Raw genomic sequence first — 23,213 nt, forward strand, 5'->3', positions numbered from 1 at the left:
TATTGTCAGCTGTGTGGTCAATAGGAACCAATTCCTTGGATGCCCCAGGGCTCAAACACCCACAGAAATAAAATAATGAGTGCCCAGCACCCAGGAGCCAGAGCTTCAGTGTGAAATGTGATGAGTTCTGTGTTGCTAAAAATGTTTAACGTTGGGGCAGGGAGTTTGTAAAGGAAGTCAGGGTGATAGCAAAAGGCTTGGCATTACATTAAATTAAAAGTTATTAGATGATCTTGAGCACCAGGTACTCCAGGTAAAAGATAGGAAACAATGAATGGGAATAAGTGGTTTATTTCCAAGCCTCAGGTCTGATGAATCAGCGTTGGGTGCAGGGTGCCATGGAATGCAGAGCTGGGCAAATGTCGCCCTACATCAACATCACACACATACTATTCCAATCCTTGCACAGGGCTACTTTGGAACGGTGCAAGGGGATGAAACGAGAGGCAGGATCTCACCCACTCTCCTCACAGACAGGTGTGAATGGCCAGCATGTGACCTGTTTCCTAAGCGACCAGCTGTACCCTCCCTCTCATACACAGTCAGGTCTGTAAGGAAACCCAGTCTATTTATCATTCCCAAGGCAGTATGTAAAGGGCAGTAAGAGCTTCTACTGGCCATTCTGGGGCAGGAGCAGTTCTGAGAACCCCTGTTCTGGAGTCCCACCAGAGCGGTACCTGTGCTCTTCGCTTCCTGTTGTGGGAAAGTGAACAGCAGTGAATTGGACCGGGAAGCCCAGCTTGGTGAACCAAAGTCTGATGGAAACAAATCTGCTTTCTATAACCTTTAGAAATCAGATTTTCACAGCTGCAAGGACTAATTTGTTCATCTTTTATAATCTCACTGGCCAACTGCTGTGGGTATAGTTTTCTGGAGAGGTAACTTGACCTTCTTTACTTCCCAGGTTACTCAGGAGTAGATGAAACCCCCCTGTGTGCTCCAGTGATGTTATTAAGCTAAAGATACCAAGTATCTCACTAGTAATATTGGACAGGTGGAGAGTTCTATCCACTCCTCTACTGCAGTCCTTTTATTTCGGAGGAAATTACTCTAAGTGGCTCCACGACCTGTCTGGGCCCCATACATATACCTTGAGAGCCTCCAAGAATAAAGCTGAGTTAATCTAGGATTCAAAATCCCAGCTATAAACTCCATAAGAACAATAATCTCTTGGAGTTTACACACATTTGTCTAAATTTTTTTCCAGTGTGAGCAAATATAATTCCAATCTATTAAAAGTGAAATAGGGAGAACCCAGGAAACTACAGACTAGTCAACTTTCCTGTGCCAGGAAAAATAATGAAGCAAATAATTAAAGAACCCATCTGCACACATCCGGAAGATAAGAAGGTGGCAAGTAAAACAAGCAGACCTGTAGCAACGTTAAGACTAACAATTGTGTTTTTTGGGTAATGAGCTTCCGTGGGTAAGACCCACAGCATGAGATCTGGAGCAAAAATAAGAATCCAGGGTGCGTGTATGTATATTTAGTCACTTGCCTTTCATCGGACCAGTGGAAGAAGTAAATTCAGTGAGATGGGTGCCACTCCTGTGAATACCAAAGGTGGGGAAATTGTCCTTGTCAAGAACAAATCTTGTCAAACTAACGTAATAGCTTTCATTGATAGGATAACAAGCCTTGTGGAGAAGGGAGAAACAGTAAATGTACATAACTAGACTTTAATAAGGTATGAGATACAGTAGTACATCAACTTCTCATCAATAAGCGAGGAAAATACAATGTAAATGGGACTAATATAAGGTGAATAAAGGTTGAATAAATGGTCTCCGAGAATAGTTATCAATGGTTCATAATCATGCTGGAAGGGCATAACAAGTGAGGTTCTACACATATCAGTTTTGGGACCAGTTCTGTTCAATATCTTCATCAACTAGATTGATCATGGCAGAGGCGGCTTGTCTCCAGTGCTTTTTTATTTTTTTAAAGAGTCTTTTTTTCTGAAACAACCCCCAAAGCACTCACACAGCCCAGCAGGATAATTTGAGATGAGAGCTTTTCCCCATGAAATAATTATTCCAGTTCCACGAATGACTTTTGCTGGTTCCCCCTCCCTTTCAAGGTCGAAGAGGAATGTGTGTGAATAGCTGTGCTTTGTTAGTGCTCATGTGAAGGCTCCTTTTGCGTGAACACAATTTTCCAGCATTTTGTATTTAGACATTAGAAAGTTGAAATAAGTAATGCTGAAAAACACCCTGCAGTGTAGACATAGCCTGAGATTACAATCCTCAAGACTGCAGAGGATACCAAACCAGGAGGGGTTGCAAGTGCTTTGTATGATAGGATTATAATTCAAAATGATCTGCGCAAACTGGAGAAATAGTATGAGGTACATAGGATGAGGTTCAATAAGGTAAAACACAAAGTACTCCGTTTAGGAAAGAGCAATCGGTTTCATGCATACAAAATGGGAAGCAGCTGTCTAGGAAGGAGCACTGCAGAAAGGGATGTGGGGGTCATAGCGGACCACAAGCTAAACATGAGTCAACAACATGACACTTGCAAAAAAAGCAAACATCATTTTGGGATGCAATAAAAGAGCATCATCAGCAACACATGAGGCATAATTCTTCTGTTGTAGGCTGAGCTGATGAGGCCTCAAATGGAGTAGTGTGTCCAGTCCTGAGACCCCACCCTGCATAACTGACACTCGGGAGGGAAGACAGGGAAAAGGGAGGCTGTACTGCCCAATGGCGACTAGGGGCGCTTAGACTGCTCCTCTCCAAGGGGAGAGAGAGGTGAAAGCAAAGGAGGGAAAGGGGTAGTAAAGACCCTATTGGGCACGAGGGGTAAGAGAGGGGGATAATGTGGAAAGCTGCGGCCATGCTGCATAAGGGGCTAGAAAGGGAGAAGAGGAGAAAGAGGAGAAAGAAGCAGCCCTGCGTGATAAGGGCTACGAGGGGCCAGAGAAAACGACCCATGGAAAGGGGCTGCTATTTTGCAGAAATGGCCTGAGGGGAAGTAGAGAGTGAAGGGGGAGAAAGACGCTTACAGTGCATAACTGACACTAGTGGCAGGATAGGGTCAAGAGGAGGAACGGGGCGGCTACTCTGCCTCATTGGAAATGGGAGTGGCCGACTTTGAGGAGGGGAAATGTGCGATTGCACTGCAGGAGGGATGTGAGACGAAACGGAGGCTGGAAGTGGGGGCTGGGGTGGCTATAGTAGTGCAGAAAGGGCTGGATGTGAGGAGACAAAGACCCTTTTACTTCTCAAGGGACACAGCGGCTACGGTGGTGTCAAAGGGGAGGGAAAGGACTGGCCACGCTGCATAACGCCCCCTGGGAATCTAGGAGGCCAAGGAGGTGATTGAAGAGTTCCCTGGGCTCAAGAGGGTGATGGGGGGAAAGGGCTTGCTATGAGGCCTAAGTGGCACCACTCTGGAGGGGCAGCTCCATTCTGTAAGAACATTAGGGGGAGCAGACGGTCAGGAGAGGAAAGAGCAGCTTTGCTCTGTAACACCCATGCACAGCAGGAAAGGGCGGGGGCGGGGGCTGTGCTGCCTTAGGAACACAAGTTGGAGAAGAGCCAGGACGGGGCAACAGGGCACGTGTGCTGCATAATGGGCACGGGGGGCTTCCAACCCTGAAGGTGGGGGGCAGAGGCCTGGAGAATCCCAAACAGGGAACCGGAGCGAGAAAGAGCAGGAAGTGGCTCCCCAACAACATTTCTTCTTCTAGTGCCCGTTGGGCAGTTTGGCCAATCCTGCCTCTTCCCCTCGGCTGCTTCCACTCCCCATGATGCAGCATAGCTGTCCTTCACCCCCACCTTCGCGTTCATTACCCCACAGTCATCCTCCTGCAGTACAACCGCCCTTTGTCCCTCTCCCGGCCGGCGGCACTCTGAGGAGAGGACAGGGCAGCTGTCCTGTGGGAAACCCACTACGGGAAGCAGAAGATCAGTGGGGACTAAGGGGCGGCTGCGCTGCATTATGGGCAAGAGGGGAAGCAGAGCGTTCAGAGGGGAAAGAAGTGGCCAACCTGTCCAGTGGGAAGTTGGGGCCAGACAGGCTGAAAGCAGCAGCCCCAGTGCACACAGGGCCTGAGGAGAAGCAGAGGGTGAAGGCGGGAGAGGCCAGCAACACTGCGTAATGGGCACCGGGGCAGGAGAGGGTGAAAAGGGGCCTGTAGGATGCCCAGGTGGGGGCCTCGGGCAGCAGGAAGTCAAAGCAGTGCCCAGGCAGTTCCAGTGTGGGACCCCACTGTGGACTGGAGAGTGAGACAGGCAAAGGGGAGCCAACCCCGCATAACTGAGACTCGGGAGGGAAGACGGGTAAAAGGGAGACTCTACTCCACAATGGCAACTAGGGGCACTCAGACCGCACCTCACCAAGAGGAGAGACACCCGAAAGCAAAGGGGGGAAAGAGGTTCCAAGGCCTCCTTCAGTCTGGGTAGACTATGGATCGCCCCCTTCGTAACTCCATTTAAGATCCTCATTTGCAGCGTTGACTGTGACTGTGGAGGCCCACACGCGAGTGACAGTCCTTGCTACATCTGCTGCATATGTAGTGTGTGTCTGGCAGGTCCTTGCTGTCCTTTCTACAGGCTCGCTTCTCCTCTGCCAGCTGTCTGATCTTCATCTCGCCCTTCTGAAGGCCCTTGTGTAGTTCTTGCTTCCAGCTGCTGCGGTTGTCTGCCAGCTCCTCTCAACTATGTGGGTCGATGTCTGCCTCCTTGAGGTCGCTCTTACGGACGTCTTTGTAGTGCAACTGGTGTCGTCCGGGAGGTTTTTTGCCAGAGGCTAGCTCACCATACAGCATGTCTTTTGGAATCCTTTCATCATTCATCCTGTTGACGTGGCCAAGCCAGCGGAGCCGCCGGGGCCTGAGCAGGGTGTGCATGGTTGGAATTCCAGCTTGCTCGAGGATGGCGTTGTTCATGTCCCAAGAATGCGCCTGAGGCAGCACAAGTGGAAGACATTCAGCCTCTTCTCCTGGTGGGTGTACAAGATCCAAGACTCGCTGCCATAGAGGAGGGTGCTGAGGATGCAGGCTCTGTAGACTTGCATTTTGATGTGAGTGTGCAGCTTGTTGTTGTTCCACACTCTCTTGGTAAGTCTGAACAGAGTTGTGGCTGCCTTTCCAACCCTCCTGGACACCCATCTGGAGAGGACAGAGGCTGTGCTGGATAGCTTTAGACAGGTGGGCCTCATGGAAAATCCAGCCAAATGTGCTATGGGGTTCACAGAGGCCAAGTACCTCAGGTGAGTGGTGGGAAAAGCGGTGGTGAAGCCCCAGTGAAATAAATTAGAGGCCATTCAACAATATCCTCGGCCAAGTTGGAAGAAGCAAGTTCGAGGCTTCCTGGGAGTTGTGGGGAAGTTTGGAAGGTTCATTCCCCACCTTGCAACACACCCCAGCCCCCTAACAGACTTGGTTAAAGCTCAGGAGCCCAACCCAGTGAATTGATCCAAGGCAGCAGAGAGAGCGTTTGAGGACTTAAGGACTGCTCTCTGCAGCAACCCAGCGTTAGCAGCCCTGGATTTCACTCGAGAGTTTATCTTGCAAATCGACGCATTGGACGTAGGGCGAGGTGCAATTCTGTCACAAATGGCTGAGGAAGACGAGCACCCGGTGCTATACCTTAGCAGGACACTGCTCTCCAGCGAGCGTGAATATGCACTAGTAGAGAGGGAGGGCCTAGCTGTAAAGTGAGCCATGGTGACACTATGCTGTTACCTGCTGAGGTGCGGGTTCATCTTGGTGACAGCTCATGCTCTGCTTCAGTGGCTGCAGTGGACTAAGGAGAAGAACGCCAGGGTAACCTCATGTTTCATATCCCTGTAACCGTTTCAGTTCAGTGTCCAGCACTGGGCTGGAAGCTGACACGGGAATGCGGATGGGTTATCCCACATGCATTGCTGAGCATCCTGGGTTCCCCATCCCCCTGGTGTTGAGCAGGGTTGTGGGGAGGATGTGTGGCAGACCACAGCCCGCAGGCTGCAAGAACCTAATGGAAGGCAGGCACACAGGGGAAATGGGTCAATGCCTTCCTAGTCCCTAACTCAGCTCACAGCTGGGGCTCGTTAAGGATCATCCTGCAGTATTAGGCTAATCAGGCACCTGCTGCAGGGGTGAGCCTCTGGACTCCCTATAAAAGGCTTCCCCCCGCCACAGGCAGTAGGGGTGAGGAGTTGGGGGGGGGCATTAGGAAGAGCAGAGCAGAGCAGAGCAGAAGGAAGTGGCCCAGGGAGAGGCTGCTATGTTAGGGCAGGGGTGAGAACCCCACTAACCACGTCTCTCGCAGGGACCCTGGGCCAGAGTCCATGGTAGTAGGTGAGACTGCACTTCCCCCGCACCCTTCCCCTGCAGGGTTGACCCGCTGGGTAAACAGGGGCAGCTGCGACCCTGTAATGGGGCTCTGCTCCACCTTCACTGAGGACTTGCCTGTGATGAGAAGGGCTTGGTAATCGGAAACCCTTGCCTTCAGAAGGATTCAGGATGCTAAGGGGCCAACATGAGCCTCTGAGGTATCCATGAAACCGCCGAGAAGTGCAGAAACACCTAGGAGCCTGATAGACACCCTGTCACATGGCTTCACTCCCCTTCCAACTGAGTACTTATCCTGCAGATGACTCCTCGCTTGGCACTTAGGGTAAACTGCATGTGGGTCACCCTTGGGCATAGACTTCCCACACCACTCACATTGTTTGAAGTCCAAGAGACCTGCATGCCCTGGGAGCAGACCAACTGAGGGGAAAACTCCCTCAGAGAGCAATAATGAAGGAGCAGGGCTTGTTCTCCATGTTTCTGATAGTATTGGTAACATTCCTGGTCTGTGGCATTGGTGGAATGGCTGAAATGGGACCTGCACATCTCTTTGGGGTTTATAATTTCAGAGGGTTTTTTCCCATTAAAGTTTCTTAACTAGTTTATAAAATGAGCAGCTTCTGAGGCTCTGCATTTATTCTCCTAATATGGCAAAATCATTTTTCATACCGTTCTGTCCTATGGCAAGGAGGTTGGTTACATGATGCTCTGAGACTGAAGCGAACGTGACATCAGATGCGGACTCGACACTCATATATGGTCACAACTGGAGTTTTAGAATTGTATTGGATGTTTTAGCTGCCTAAAGTTTGAGATAAACTCTCTGATAATGGCTAAAAAGGTGCGTGTTGTTTCTATTGGGTCTTTCTGGCAGCTGATGCCAGCGTCTGAATCTATATATTTTCCTGCCACTGCTTTGTTGTCACTTGTCAGATGCAGAGAAGCCCAGGCAGGGTGTTCAGGTGTAGTCAGTGCTGTGTCAGGGGGAGTCGTGTGGGGATGGCCGTGAAGGATCAACTCTCCACTCAGCTGTTTTGGCTGCTTCTGTTCTCTCTTCAAGTCCCTATGGGTAAGTGCCTGCGTTATTTTTATTTCCCTCACTTAGCTGGGCAGATTAGAACTAGGAAATCAGTTTCAGTTCCACAAGAAGTTCCATTTATTCCGGGCGTCAAAGATACAAAGGGCAAGAGTTAAAGTAAATTTGTGTCCTCAATGATTTCCTGTACATGACCCTTAGAGAGAGAGAAGTTATGTATGGGCAATAATCGAAGATCTGACTTAGTCATAGACTGTGACTAGTTTATAAAGTTATCCCGTTCTTGTAGCACTGTGAGGCCAGAGTTGATTTTAGTAACACAAATAACTTCAGTGCTTAAAAGTTCACAACGAGCAAAGCAAAGCAACCAACCAAAGCCAGAGACATTTTAAGAGGGGGAGGTTATTCTGTTGCGTGAACTCAAGCTTTATTCCCCAGTCCAGCTCTGTGCCTACGCATGGAACTTGTAAATAATTCCATGAGCACAGTCCATACAATATGAAATAGTGTTACTGTGCTGTGTGTGTCAAATATGTTGGGCCAAGTTCAGTGTCATTTGTATGACCCGTGTGTTAGGATATTGAACAGTGTAGTAGCAGTATACGTCTGTAAGTTCCTGCAGCCTCAGAGGCTGCAGTTTGGGAGCTGAAGTATAAACCAGTGAAGGTGAAGATGTGAATCAATTTTTAGAAACCTCAAACATTTTGCTAGAGACAAACCGTGGTGTCACACCTGGTATGTACAGATCACAGATAGCTCTGCAACCTCTCTGTGCCTGGGGGACTAGAAGGTAGGGACTCTGTAGCAAGAAATTTTCTAGTGCAGCTAATGTGAGATTTAACTGCCAGAGAAATTCAAACAAAATTAGCTGGAGTGGCAGTCCACACAGGTCCCTGCTATTGCTGTTGGCCACAGACGGTGATCCGCTGCCAACAAGAGCTGTGATCACCCAACTTCTCTTGAGGCACAGGTAAATAAAGCAGTGGAGGCCCACCAGGCACTAACCCTGGCAGGCCACCACTTTTTTGATGTCCACTGCTGGTCTAGTTAAAAGTTCATAATCTAACAAGCCACGAGCATGTTTAAAAGTTTGAAAAAACCACCAGCCCTTAGGATGGCTGGGAAAACTGAAAACAGAAAAATGGGCTTAAACTTTCATCCACAAAAACTTCAAAAATTATGAAAATAATTTTATGAAAAAAAAATTCTAGAAAACAGGACAGGATTTCATAGCCATTTTCATTAGGACTTGTCATGAATAAATGCCTATAAAGGGTTAAACCCAGAGAGAGTGGGTTCTTAGTGGCAAGCAGCCCGGCGAGCCAATGCGAGATCTTTTGAATTGAAGCAGTTGCCTGCTGATGGGATTTTCTTTGTGTGGCCAGAGGAGAGAGACCAAGTTTAATCCTGAGCAGGCTAAATTGCTCCAGTAAATATTCAGGCCACAACACACCCTGGGTGTGCAGATATGTAAGTAGAAGGGAAATGTGTAGTTAGACTCAATAAGGTTTTCTGATTTTTTTTTTTACTTTAGGTTTTTTATGGGACTTCTTGGGATGGCTGACATATTCCCTGCTTTCCCTAGTCCCCTGCAGCCCAAGTGACTCCAAGTTCCTCAATGTGACCCCTCTAGCCCCTGAGTGTGATATCCCAAGCCCCGATTGTGGTGTTTAAGCCAAAGGGAGCAGTTAGGAGTTGAGTGTCTTTCCCCCACCACAATTCTGATTAACTGTAGTAAATGTAGTGTTATTATCTTATGAATATATTTCCCCTTTTCTTTGAAATAACTGCTATGAACATATAAACATGAGGGGCACAATCTTATATTCTTGCCCCAGGCACAAAATCAGCTAGTTTTGGCTCTGCCTTCCGTCCCTTCCTCTCTCCCCTTCCCCACACAGGTTTTGAATTCCCTCGGGTCACTAAGTCTTCCTGAATTGTCAGAATGGGTCCCTGTCTGGAAAAGGTTGGGAAAGGCTGCAAGAGAGGCAAGGTGCTTTTAAGGCCTCTTTCAGGCCTCCACCTTCCGCGCTTGAAGCGTCAGAGAGGGGATCAGCTCTGTCTTGACTCAATAAATGTTTATCTGAAAATTGTTACCTGTCTTTTCCTGACATTGGTGAGCCCTTTGTACAGGAGCAGCCTTAGCGGAGCAGTGGTCAGTGCAATGTTGCCGTGGGCAAGGACTTGCTAGTGTTGCACAATCTGGTCTTAAATAAATGAGGGGTTCAATGAGGGACAGGACACAACGTGGCCATCAGGAAATAAACTCTCATCAGTCCAAGAGTTAATGCAAACTCCTCTCCAACAAATCCTCCAATGCCTGCACCCAGTGCTGTGGTCGCAATCCCACATGAGGAGAGTGGGAGATGTAGGCGCTAAAGAAAGGCACCGTGAACGGTGGGATTCACCAAAGTACTTAGAAATCTAAAGTCCATGAAATCAAGTAAAAACAACTGGCTAGCAGGGCCGTCCTTTGACTTTTGTGTCTGTGTGCCATGTTGGGATCACGTCCTGCACTGCAGGGACCATGTGGAGAGGGAAGGGATTTCTGGTATCTCCCTCCTTGTTCCCCATGCCAGCTCTGCTCTTCAGACCTCCGGGTTCCTGCCTTGCAGCCGCAGCCTGGCTTAGGCACCACTCCCCCAGTGAATGGGCAGAACATGTTTCCCATCCCTTCCCCTTTACCCCAGCTCCCTGGCGACTGGGGACTCGTTTCAGCAGCATGAGCCCACCAGTGCTGCTGCCTGTTGTGGGGACTGGCCTTCAGCAGCAGTTTCCATGTTCTCCCCACCCCGTGTGACAGGTAGAATCACAGAAATCCCCTTGAGATGGTGCCCCAGTGGGCACATCGAGCCACTGAGAGCAGCTTCCTGGGCTCTGGGCCTCCCCACTAGCATGTCCCGATGGGCCAGATCCTCTGGTTGCCCCACAGCCCAGGCATAGAATTGGGGTAACCGCCCCCCTGCTGAGCAATAAAGCCATAGACTCAGGTCATCTCTGGGAGGGCTCAGAACCCAGAAAACCAACCCCCCAAAAGGGACCAAAACCCCACATAAATCTATCTGAGCTGGGGTGACCTCTGCCCCTTTTAAGGGACAGTCCCTTATGTCAGGCCTCTTGAAGGTGTCCTGACTCCTTTTAAAAATGGGCAAATTACCCTGGATTTCCCCTGCTGGTCTCCTCAAGCTGCAGCCAGTGCAACCCTGATTGCCAGTGCCCCCCATGCCAAGGTTGAAGCCCTGATCACCAAGAGGCCACCACTCCCACCATTGCAGGGCTGAAGCTCTCAAGGGCAGAGCCAAACCATATCCGATATCCCCCCAGCTCAATGTCCCCCCAATTCCCTATGGCCAGAGACCCCATAACCCTGCCAGAAACACAGAACTCTGCACACTACCCCATCCAGTTCCACCTGCCACAGCCCCACCACAACTCCCTGTTGTGGGTCTGCTCAGCTCCCATGCCCCTGGCCAAGTTTCTTGCTGCCATGTCCCAGACAGCTTCCTGGCTGTGGGGCTTCAGAGCTCCCCATCTGGGCTCCCCATTGCCATGGGTCTTCCAGTGGGGTCTGTGCCCCAGGCACTCTGCACTGCAGGCTCCTGGCAGGTCTCCTTGAGCTGGTCTGGGCTCCCAAACCTGCTTCCCTGCCCGGGACTGCCCCCAGGGCTCCCCAGAACAGGCTGCAAGCTGAGCTCTGTGTCACTAGCAGAGGTCTTCTGCAGCCAAGCAGGTGGAGCTCTCTTGTCCAGGTACTCGCTGCTCCAGCAACATCTGTGGTCCTGCTGGATGAGGGCTGTTGCCGGATAAGATTGTGCCACATGAGAGCGTTTCAATCTATAGTTACCTTTCTTTAATTTCATTCTTTCTTTATTAACTACCACGTTTGCTTTTCAATCAACTTACAATGGGGTGATGCCAGATAACTATCCCATTGTTAATCAGGTCATCCCCAGTACCCTAACTGAATGTTAGGACAATGTAAGCAATCTTCCAGCCTTCTGGAATTTCCCAGTATCCCAAATTTTATTAAAATTGAACATCAACTGTTGCAGGCAAGAGTAATTCACGTTTGACACTGGGTTCCTTGAGCACAAAACATGCTGCACAGATGTCTGTCAAACACAAGCAGTTTATTCCCTGACACGTTTTAACAAAACCTGTTAACTAAAAAGCAAAACATGTCAGGAAAAGGGCTTTTCCATCTCTTCAGCGGCTGGGGAGCCTGGTCAAGGGTGGCCAAGTGGGAGTTGTCTAGTCTTCTGGGGCACTGGCACTGCGGCCCATCGGTGAAGTCCAAACAACCGTATTTTCTGTCCTGCCTTTTATGCACTTTTTTTCCTGCCTTGCAATGCAGTTCTGTCAGATCACTCATTGCCATTTAAGGTATTTCCTTATTTGTTAGTTATTGAGCTATCAGTACTTGTTGTATTCCTTATTTTCCTTTGGTGTGTTTGTTATGTCTGGGTGCACCAAATCACTACATGTTTGTTCCCTTCCCGTTATCCTTATCTCCATATGTTGTGCTACAGTAGCATCACCAGTTATCTGGAGTGCTGGTTTTTCCTAAGTCATGTCCTTGGCTCATCAGATATGGAGGAGTGTGTTGGCCTAAGACCCCTAAACTCTCAAGTACAAAGTTCTTCCACAAGTAACCCCTACTTCAACAGATAAGCAATCTTCACAGCCAGCTCTTTTAGGAGACTTGGAAAGTTATCTGGCCCTGCTGATTTTCTATTTGTCACCAGGAGATAGTTTAACATCTTTTTATTTATTAATGGATTGGAAAGTGTTTCATGAGCTAGGATCTCACTATGTGCCATGACTAGGACATCTCTTCTTTCCAATATTAAACAAAGCTATGTATTGAATATTTCTGCCTTTTGTGCATCATTAACAATTTGACCACCTCCATCTTGTGTAACTGAAATCTTCTGAGGTCTTCGAAGACACAAGTAGGTGAGGTCACATCTGTTATTAGAGGACCTTTAGAATAACAAACATAGAATATATTAGAAAACTAATGGGACTTTTTTAAAAAGATTCACAAACCAATAAGCCCCTGATAGATGTCTAATATTCTTTGAATACTCTTTGACCAAGTCCATTCAAAATAATGTTGGAGATGTTACTCTGTGTTCTTGATGGTAACTGTATCCTGCTTCTATCTGAAGGTGGAGCATCGACTCTGAGGCTGTTTGGTGGTAACAACCCATGTGTCGGGAGAGTGGAGATTGAACATAATGGGCAGTGGATGAAGCTATGTTTTAATGCCTCTCGTGCTACAGAAATTTGCTATCATTTGGGATGTGGATTTGCAATTGATATGCATAATGGCACTTATTTTGGAGATGATGCCAGACCATACTTGATGGTAGGAGATGAATGTCAGGGCAAGAAATCAGCGATCTCGGATTGCAGATTTGAAAGCATGAAGACAGAGTCAACATGCTCTCATCCTTTCTTTGCTGGAGTGACCTGTTCAGGTAAGTGACCAGCCATCCTCCTCCTTGAATACAGCCAGCCCAGTATAATTTCTTCCTTGAAGAGACAGGTTTATTTGGGTTCTGGAAAGGGTGACCATCGGCCTATCCCTAACTAAATGTTGGACCCCTTACTTGAGGTAGGTACCACGGAGCCCATAAATCAACTGAGTACATGGGACAGACAACAAATGCAAAAACAAGAAGGGAGCACAAATGCTGCAACTTACAGGACTGACTGATGCAGTAAGAGAAACCCCAGGATCATGGGGCAAGGTTGGGAGTGGAGTATGTGACCAGAAGAAGGGTATTAGTTATTAGGTTAGGGTTAGATTTGTGACTTTTATCCCCTGCCTGATTCTACCTGTCCCTTCTCGCCCAGCATGGGCTTTTCTGTAGCACTTAGAATTGCAGCAGCTATATACTACCTTTCCTACTCCTACACTGCAAGGTCACCAAGGGCCAGGATAGATAGTTTGGAGACCAGAGCATTGCGTACGTTAGTTTATACAAATGAATTCAACCCTGAACATACATATTTGAACAAATCTTCTGATGTCTTTCTGAGACACATATAGGTGAGGTAACGTGTTCTTGAAGTAACTTCTGCAAGTGGAAGGTACAAATTCGTCACCAGCTCTGGGGAAGATAATAATGGTATAGATGTTTCCTACAGTGATGGAAGGGGTTTTTCCACCAATTTAGGCAATCTGATTTCCCAAGCAGTGGTACTTCTGCTGATAGAAGCATTCTTATGTCAACCTAGCCACATCTAAAGGTCAGCAAAGCTGTGGTGAATGGGAGTGTGAATTTTTCATAACCCTGACAGATGTAGCTGCACTTATTTAATGTTTGAAGTGGAGACTAAGCCTAAATAGTCCTGTCCTGGTAAGACTTCCTTCCTTGAGGTGATGCCGTCAGTTCCAGTAATCATATACATTTGACTGCATCACCTTACCTACTTCTTGTAACTTGTCAAAAAGAGAGTGGGGGATGAGGTAGAGGCCATTCTCCTTTTCCCCACTTTCCTCCTCTCTGCTCCTCTTTGCAAATCTGATTGGTTAGCTGGGAGGAATACCATTTTAAAACAAGAACGCTGAATGAACGAGGGATCATCTTAGATTGGTTGCCACAAGGAGGACAGGGAAAAAGCCCAGGAGGATTTGGAGAGTGAACAAATGAGGAGCTGGACAGAAACAGTGCTGAGCTGGGGAGAGAGACATCAGGGTGCAAAGTCTGAGCAAGGAGCTGATTGGAAGTGAGCCAGTTGTTGAACTGTTTCTTGATAAAGCAGATGCTTACAGAGTCTGGAGTTGACAGGAAAGCCCACATCACACAGCAAGACCTACCATTTGGAGCTCACCACGCATGGCGGCACCAGAATACCTGGAGAGCTGGACAGTCACAGTTGGTGGTATGAGGGGAGTGGAGGGAGATTATTACATTGGTGTGAGGCAAAGCATCTATGCATCTAGCCAGGGACTATCTGGAGGGAGGGAGTCAACAGTTTGCTCTTGTGGCCAGGAAGGCTAATGGCACAATGGGGTGTATTAGGGGGAGCATTTCCAGCAGATCTAGAGAAGCTATTATTGCCCTCTATTTGGCACTGGCCACATCTGGAGTATTTCATCCAATTCTGGGCTCCCCAGTGGAGAAAGGATGTGGATGCACTGGAGTGGGTCCTGTGGAGAGAAACAAAAATGATGAGGGGACTGGAGCACATGACCTATGAGGAGAGGCGGAGGGCTCTGACCTTATTTTGTTTGCAGAAGACAAGAGTGAGGAGGCAATTTGATGGCAGCCTTCCCCTTCCTGAAGGGGGACTTTAAAGAGGATGGAGAGAAGCTGTTTTCAGAAGTGACAGATGACAGAATAAGGAGCAATGGTCTGAAGTTACAGAGGAGGAGGTGTAGGTTGGATATTAGGAAAAACTATTTCACCAGGAGGGTGGTGAAGCACTGGAATGTGTTGCCCAGAGAGGTGGTGGAATCTCCATCCCTAGAGGTTTTTAAGTCCCAGCTTGACAAGGTGCTGGCTGGGATGATTTAGATGGGGTTGATCGTGCTGGAAGCAGGGGGCTGCACTAGATGACCTCCTGAGGTCCCTTCCAGCCCTGTGATTCTACGATTCTAGGATTGTTTCCTGTATTTCGTCAGAGGCAAGAGAATCTAGGTTGCTCCTGTCCTGGTTCTACTCTTTGCTTTTTCCTCTGTAAATAAAAGCCTTGTTCTGTTGCTCGGTATGGTGCTAGTTTCTGGTGCTAAGTCAGACTCCTGCCCCAGCTCCTGCTGGAAGGAAAGGCTGCTCTTTGTGCAGAGGTGCAAAGCTGGGATGTGGGAACCCTCCCGCAAGGACTGTGGGAGTTCCCCACCTGACAAGCACTTGCCATAACCTTCAGATGCAGTAAAATCATCCCAGTGCCTGACTTTGGATATGTCTACACTACACAACAAGTCAAATTTAAGGCAGTTATCTCAATTTTACAACGTTCCTATAAATACCATTAGCTCGATTTTATTTAAGGGAGAACTAAGATTGATATCTTAACATCATTGAAAGTGGCTGGGTGTAGCATCAGGTTCGAATTTAGAAGTCTTTCCTGCATCCAACCACATTATGTGGGTAGCCCCCAATCCAATAAAAGGATGTGCCTGCTGTTCAGTGCGGGCCACGCTGCCAGGCAGCATCATGTCCTGGCTTGTGTGTGGTAAGGGCTCCAAGGGCGGGAAAGAGTTTTGGTGGCTTGCTGCCCCTGGGGGAACTATCTCAGCTGGCTCTCAAACCATGAACCCCCCCTGCCACCCACTGCACCAAAATAATTTTGGGGACTTGCTGCTGTGGGGGGACCAAGCCAACTGCCTTTGCAGCCATGGACCCCACCCCCCTGCCTGACCACCACTGAAGGGACCTTGTCAACTGGTCCTTCATCCTCTGATTGAATAGTATGATGAGGTCAGGCCCCTTAACAGTCAATCAGGGCTGGCCCCCACAACCAGAGCACCACCGCTTCTTGAAATTTGGCGAGCCCCAACCTCTGCATTGAGCAACTCGGTGTAGTGAAGTGGGAAGCCCAAAATCTTTTTCCCTAACCTTTTCTCTCCTTCTCTTTCTTCAAGTTTTGGCCTCCTTAACACAGGGAAAAGTGGCTGGAGGGCCAGTTGAGAAGACACAGACACAGACACCTTGATGCAGTTTAAGCTCATTGCAGACACTTGCTGCTTTTTGTAAAATCTTTGATATTTCAGTTCTTTCTTATCCTGTCCTTCTTGTTCCTCAAACTTTGGCCTCCTGAAGACAGGCAAAAGTGGTTGGAGGGCAGTTGAAATGATGCAGACTCCTGGGTGACCCTAGGACACAGACGCATTCATGCGTGTGTACATTTGGCAAGCCCCAGCCCCCATGCTGGGCATCTCTGTGGAATGAACTGGGAAGCCAAAACCCTGCCTCACAAAATCTTTTTTCCAATCTTTCTTCAAACTTTGCATCGTTCCTTCATTATTTTCGGGGATCAAGGGAAGGGGGACAGTGGCTGGAGGGACAATTGAGAAGATTCAAACACCTGCAGGTTTTTGTAAAACCTTTGATAATTCAGTTATAAAAAGCCATTCATTTATAGAAGCAAGAGATTTCAGTTAATTTGGCGATCTTTGCTTATGCCCAACTTTTCTTTCTGGAACGATGGTTGTTTGCTTTCCAGGGGAGGTGAAGGAGGGCAATGCAATATGGGAAGATGATATCACACACCCACAACCACTTGTGGGTCAATTTTTTCCATACTCCACCAGCAAAAATACCCAGAATGCTATGCGGCTGAGGGAACTGTGGCGTAGGTTCCCACAATGCACTACTGTAATAGTCAATGTTTGGTGATTGACTCTGGAAGCAATCAGTTGACTTTGTGGGGAATCTGTGGGAAGGTAAGGATATTCAAATTCAAATTTATAAAACCCAGAATTATTTTAATATATTCAAATTTATCTTGTAGTGTAGACGTAGCCTTCATTGTTCTGCTTGTTTCTGAAAAATAAACTGGCTCTTTGAGGCAAGTGCTTACAGATGAGTCTTGGTGGGGGCATGGCAGGGTGGGAGGGTAGAACAGTATAACTCTGCTGGGGATGCCCATGTTAAGACAGTCCCTGAACAGGACCTAATTGGGTCTTTTTGGCAGCAGACCCCTTCCGCCCTCCCCTTCTGGAAATCTGGTTCCCTGTCTTTGTATCAGCTAAATTGTGCGACTCAGGCAGTTATCTGCATTGGTGAACATGCACAACCTCACTGGGGATGTGAGCGAGCTGCCTTCTCCGATATGGTGGTGGGGTCTACCACCTGTGGTGAGAATGGCTTGTTCTTTGGGCCAGTGCAGAACATGGACTGGGTCTCCCCTTTGCCCAACCTTTGTTGGTCTATGTTTGTCCCTGGAAGAATATAAAGGAAGTCCAGGGTTTGCAACTGGACCTGGCCCTCATACTTTCTTCTCCTCACAGCCTCCTGTGCAGTGGTGCAAGGCCCAATGAAACTCTGACCCCATGTGTGTGCTACTGATGCAGCCAGCAGTAATGGCAGATGGGATGGGACAATGCTTATGTTAACAACAGGGGGCAAACACACAGCTGACATAACAGAGAGACAAACAGGAGAGTGAGGTCATCCCTTCTTGTGGCTGGAATCTGCATATCCCAACTAAACCCTGGGGAGAGGTGACAGTCACTTCAGCAGCCAACTTTGCTAAGGATTAGGTGCTGCTGATTCTATCTTGTCAGGGTGACTGGATGTCCTGATTTTATAAGGGCAGTTCTGATATTCTGATCTAGATGACTGTTACCCCACCACCCCCTATCCCAGTTTACTATCTGGTCACCCTGTACCTGCTAGATGTGTACAATATGAATGAGGTAGACATATCTGGTTGGAAGTGTGTTGGGAACCTGGACAGGTGGGATCCCCGAAATGCCAACAGGGGAGTGGTTCTCAGTGAATCCTCTTGGAGTATGAATACATGCGGGGACTCTCATTCATATAGAATGGGAATTCCTTCCCTCGCCATTTCTGCTTTTTAAATAACACTACAAAACAAAACCAAAATGTAGAGTCTCAACTGGGACAAGTCGCAGGCTCTAAAAGAAGCCGTCCGTACCTTGCCTGTCCCGGGCTCTCAGTCACTAAGGAACGACTGCAGCCATTTTGAGATCTGACATTCCATTGCAGAGGCACTGGAGGCTTCTGTCTCGGCACATTCTGTACAGTGAACCAGCTGGAGCTACACCTGTCTCATAGAACTGGAAGGGACCTTGAGAGGTCCTTGAGTTCAGTCCCCTGTCCTCACAGGAGGACCTATCACCATCCCTGACAAGCTTTTCTTTAACTCTCTCTGCCCCAGATCCCAAAATGGCCCCCGAAGGATTGAATTCACAGCCCTGGGTTTAGCAGGCCAAGGCTCAAACCATTGAGCTATGGATTCTGATGAGTTTACTCTGTCCATCAGACACCTAAATCATTGAAGTAAGCTCCTACTCTCTACGTGTAACAGTGTCCCTCAAAAGAGCTTTAAAGTCTCCTGTTCTAGTTAAGAGAACCCTATGCCAGCTGCCTACCTAACAGCTCCCACAGCAGCAATGATGTCTTTCAGGTACTTCTTTCTTCTTGTCTGCTCATTCTGCCACACCCACACAACAACACATTGTATTCAGGGAAAGGAAATAGAAAAGAACCAAAAAGCAAATGAGGTGACTTGGGAGATTTATTTTGTTGTCTGACTAGCAAATCCCAAAAACATTGTAGAGTTTCTATATGGCTCCTAGTCAGCCTTTTTTACCCGTTTTTGTCAGGTACTGGTTTAAACCAGGGGCTGGTAACCTTTCCGAAGGAGAGTGCTGAAATCTGACCTTTAGACCTCTAGGTACAGTCCGAGTGCCAGTGATACGCTTTAAGGTCACTCATAGTCCAACTTACAACAGCTTCATTAATACTTACATAAAGCCCATCATGACACACCTGTCAGTTTGCTCAACAATTCTCATGAATAGTGCTGTGAAAATACGCAAGTATAATTAGGACTTCAGAACAAAGAGGTTAACTTACTTCAGTTTTGTTAGTGGAAATGTAAATCTATTATTGGCGGAAAGAGAGAAGAAAGGAGTCTTTTAATGTGCTCTTTAGGCTGTCTTTGACCATGAACGCCTGTATGCAAAACCTCAAATGTTTCATTTCTTTGTAAATAACCTATATCAAAATATCAACAACAATAAACCATTAATTTTCCTTTGAACACAAACCTCCCAGTGCCCATGCTCTGGTGGGGGACTGGCCCCAACCCTTTGTGTGGAGGGAGCTCCAGTGGGGACTCTGGCCACAGTACTGCACAGAAGAGAGGGCTCGGAAGCGGGGGGCATCCAGACCCAACCCTGTGGAGGTGTCTCCTGGGAGGGGGGCTCTGACTCCAAACTCATGCTGCAGCAGGGTCTCCAGCGTCAGCCCCATAGTGGGTAACTCCATAGCAGGGGTGGCCACAGCAGGCCTCCAGCTCCAGCCCCACAGCTCCTGCCCTGGCCCCAGTCCCAGCCCCATGGAGGGGGCTTGGGAGGGGGAAGGGGATTCTCTCACCCAATGCTGCAGCTGGGGTCCCTGGCTCTAGCCCTGTACTCTCTCAAGGGCCCTGCTCTCTGTCAGGGGCGCCATGCTCTGGCCCTGCACTGTAGTGGGGACTCCGTGGCAGAGCTCCAGCCCCACACCACAGCCCCAGGCCTGCGGCACAGCAGGGCTCCAGCTCCGTTCCCGTGCTGCTGCCCCCTCCCATGCTGCATGGCAGAGCAGGGGTGGGACCAAATTCCCTGCCACATGCCACTCTACATCTGCTCACGTGCTGAGAGCAGAATGTGTGCCGGGGTTTGACAACCCCAGTTTTAGAACATTGAACGTGGTCAAGATTCACAGGACTGATTTGCAAACGATTCCAAAGCTATAACCTAATGACATTTGCTTAACACATTTGTCAAATGCTATTTCATCAGCTCCATTAATAGCAATAATGGGGATGTGGCTCAGTTGCTCTTTCTGGTAATTCTGTCCTGATTCTATTTGAAGGTGCCACTTCTGAGCTGAAGCTGGTCAATGGAAGCAATCCCTGTGCCGGGAGAGTGATGCTGAACTTGGGTGAACACAGCCTCACATTGTGTTACACTATCTTACCTATGAAACATGCTGCAGTAGCTTGCAAACACGTGGGATGTGGTACCGCAGTTAGTGTCCATAGTGCTGCCCATTTTGGAGAACATTCCACACCATACTTGCCTCTTGGAGATGTTTGTCGTGGTGATGGGCTGACAGCCTGGGATTGTAGACCGGACATCCAGGATCTGAATGTAAAGCCAACGTGCTCTCATCCTGCTGCAGTGACTTGCTCAGGTAAGAAAAAGCCATCTTCCTACTTTCCCTGACAGAAAAAGATTGAATCGAGAGAAGTTCCCTTCCTGCAAATAAATGTAGAAATAGATAAATATGATCAAAGCCTTTAATTATTACTCTGATGCTGTAGTGAGCAACCCCCTGTCATTCCAAGCCTGATATCTTTTGAGTCTCCTTTATCAACTTCCCTGCAGTTGTCTCAATACCACATTTTATAATTTTCTTTCATAGGCTTTGAATTAATTGTTTAGTCCGTGCTTGGGAAATGATTGGTATTTGATAAGCTATTTTATCTAGACAGCGTCACTTGTATTTGTAATAGGACAGGGTTTCTGGACACAGCTAGGGAAGTCATTCCAGGGTACTTTTGCTCAAAATCTGGACCACCTGCAGCCCAACGCTGGGATTTCCTTCACGCTAAGGCAAATCCAACCAGCCCCAACAGCACCTCTGCCAGCCCCACTGGACAGCCAGAAACTACACAAGCAAACCCATAGACTTCTCAGCTGCTATACCAGCCCAGACCAATGACTCCCAAATTCAGGTGAGAGGCTCTTAAGCCTATTTCACCAAACATTGCACAGATTCTTCCAGACCCCAAAGGACCCAGGCCCAGACCACAGTCAATATATACTTGGATCTTACTCAGATCACCCCGCAAAAGCCAGCTCCTTAGATCTACTATCTAAGGGTTTATTAATTAAAAAGAAAGAACAGGGTTAGAGAGTAGAATTATTAAAGCAATACTTCACATACATCAGTCGTAATTATGGATGTAGGACTGAGATGTTAGTTGCTGATTCTTGAAAGCTTCTGAAAGTTCACTTCAGGTTATACAGATTCAGTCACTGGAGCATTGTAGATCTGTCCCACTGGGATCCACATGCTGGGACATGGATCCTAGGAGACCATAAGACAAAAGATCCAAGCGGGACACTGCTAAATCCACATCATCCCGCTGAGGGATGGGCCCCCAGTCCACACAGTCTTAACTCATGAGCACTGAAGAACAAAGAAAGTACCGGCCAGGGCCCATCTCACAGCTTTTCACATGCAGAGGGAAAATTCCATTCTTCTTCTTAGGCCTTGGCTTACCACCTGACCAGGTGGGTCACTGTGCTTAGTTTCCATTCATTGAAGTCCCAGTAGGAAAACCCCACCATGACAAAATGAGTGTTGGCTGTCTGGGCATTTGCTCAGTCTGCTGTCCTGGCTGGGGTGGAGCCCCAACTCCCATTGTGAATCTCAGCACTGCAACATTTCTCATAGAGCTGCAGAGCTGGAAATGTGTAGCTTTACCTCCATAAATGATACAGACTCACCAGTAGCCTGTATAGATTCAGGGCATCATCAGTTTTCCTTAGACACCTCACACGACCCTCATAGCACAATATTTGGGGCCAATAGCCACACTGGGCATATAAAATGTTTTTCAGACCCAATGTAAAAGTCCAGCCGCGTGACCGTATTGTCTACTGACTATTAGTGAATGTGTTTTCTAAAGCCACTCTCTTGTTTCTCATGGAAACAAACTACCGAGGGGATTTAACCCTCAACCGAGGCTGCCCTAGGCTTGATTCGCACTGCATATCAGGGGCCAGGTGTACACAACAGATATAACTACATCCTAAGAGGTGTGCAAAATCCACGCCCCTGAGAGATCTATCGACCTGAACCCCTCATATAGACTGTGCTATGCTGGAAGGAGAGCTTCTCCTCACGGTGTAGCTACCACCCCTCACAGAAGTGAGGTGACTGAGCTGACAGGAGAGCTCTTTCCCTTTGGCTCAGAACATCTTCATCAAAATACTACAGCTGCATCAGGACGGGTGTGCTGATGCAGTATTTGTAGTATAAATTCACCCTGAGCTAAAAAGTGAACTGCTCTGTCTTCACTGCTATTTAAGCTGAGTTTGCTAACTGAATGAAGAACACACCTCTTCTTGGAGTGTGCCTGCACCCTAAGACCAGGTCTGCACTACAGCAGAAGGTCGGAATAAGGTACGCAATGCCAGCTATGCTATTACATAGCTGGAGTCAATGTACCTTAATTCAGGCTTTCGCGCTGTCTCAACTAAGGGGTGGGCAATGGGTTGGAGTACTGGTGCTGGTGCAGGCTCCCTGTAAGTTCAGTTTAACGTGTCCCTACCAGCCACGTTACATTGAACTCCAGAAGAGCAGATGTGGCCATAGTAATTCTGTATCAAACAACACAACCTGCAGACAAGCCAGTCTTCATAAAAGCACACGTCTCTCTCACACCCTTCCCAACGAGTTCAAAGATATTGACGGCGGCTTTTGTTTCTCGATAGTGGAACAGCACTCCATACTTCAAGAACAGGTATTTGATTACAGGTACCGTGTGCGAATGCAGTCATTTTTATACACACTAGCAGGGCCCCCGCCCCTGTGTGGCGAGGGAGCAGGGGCGACTGGTGCGGTACAGTAAGCAGGGGCGGCTGGTGCCTGTGTGGAGGCATCGCCGGGAGGCCCTTAGTCAGGTGACAGGGACAGCCAGTGAGCTTCTAGGCTACGTCTACACGTGAAGCCTCCATCGAAATAGCTTATTCGATGTAGCAACTTCGATGAATAACGTCTACACGTCCTCCAGGGCTGGCAACGTCGATGTTGAACTTTGACGTTGCGCAGCACAACATCGAAATAGGCGCAGCGAGGGAACGTCTACACGCCAAAGTAGCACACATCGAAATAGGGATGCAAGGCACAGCTTCAGACAGGGTCACAGGGCGGACTAGCACTTCCAGGGCAACAGCTAGCCGCTCCCTTAAAGGGCCCCTCCCAGACACACTCAGCCTGCACAGCACGCGGTCTGAGGAGCCATAGGCACACAGACCCCGGGTGACGCAGGCATGGACCCCCACCAGCAGCAACAGCCAGAGGTCCACCCAGCCCGCCCGGCAGGAGCAGGGCTTGCCCTGCCCCATGCCATGCGGGAGGCAGCTGAGCACCTCCTTGCTACACCGGAGGAGGAGCTGCCCCACCAGCGGC

The 23,213-nt window shown here is 48.3% G+C and overlaps 1 protein-coding gene across 1 annotated transcript in view; it reads left to right on the top strand.

Annotated features, from left to right (window-relative positions):
* The first annotated feature begins 5,192 nt into the window (after positions 1-5,192).
* Positions 5,193-23,213, top strand: part of LOC142012722 (scavenger receptor cysteine-rich type 1 protein M130-like) — a 60,643-nt gene continuing 42,622 nt past the window's right edge. Inside the window, 1 exon segment of the mRNA XM_074993475.1 lies at positions 5,193-5,221. Within this exon segment, the coding sequence (XP_074849576.1) occupies positions 5,193-5,221 (29 nt within the window).

This window comes from Carettochelys insculpta, chromosome 1 (genome assembly GCF_033958435.1).
Source record: "Carettochelys insculpta isolate YL-2023 chromosome 1, ASM3395843v1, whole genome shotgun sequence".
Classification (NCBI taxonomy): domain Eukaryota; kingdom Metazoa; phylum Chordata; order Testudines; family Carettochelyidae; genus Carettochelys; species Carettochelys insculpta.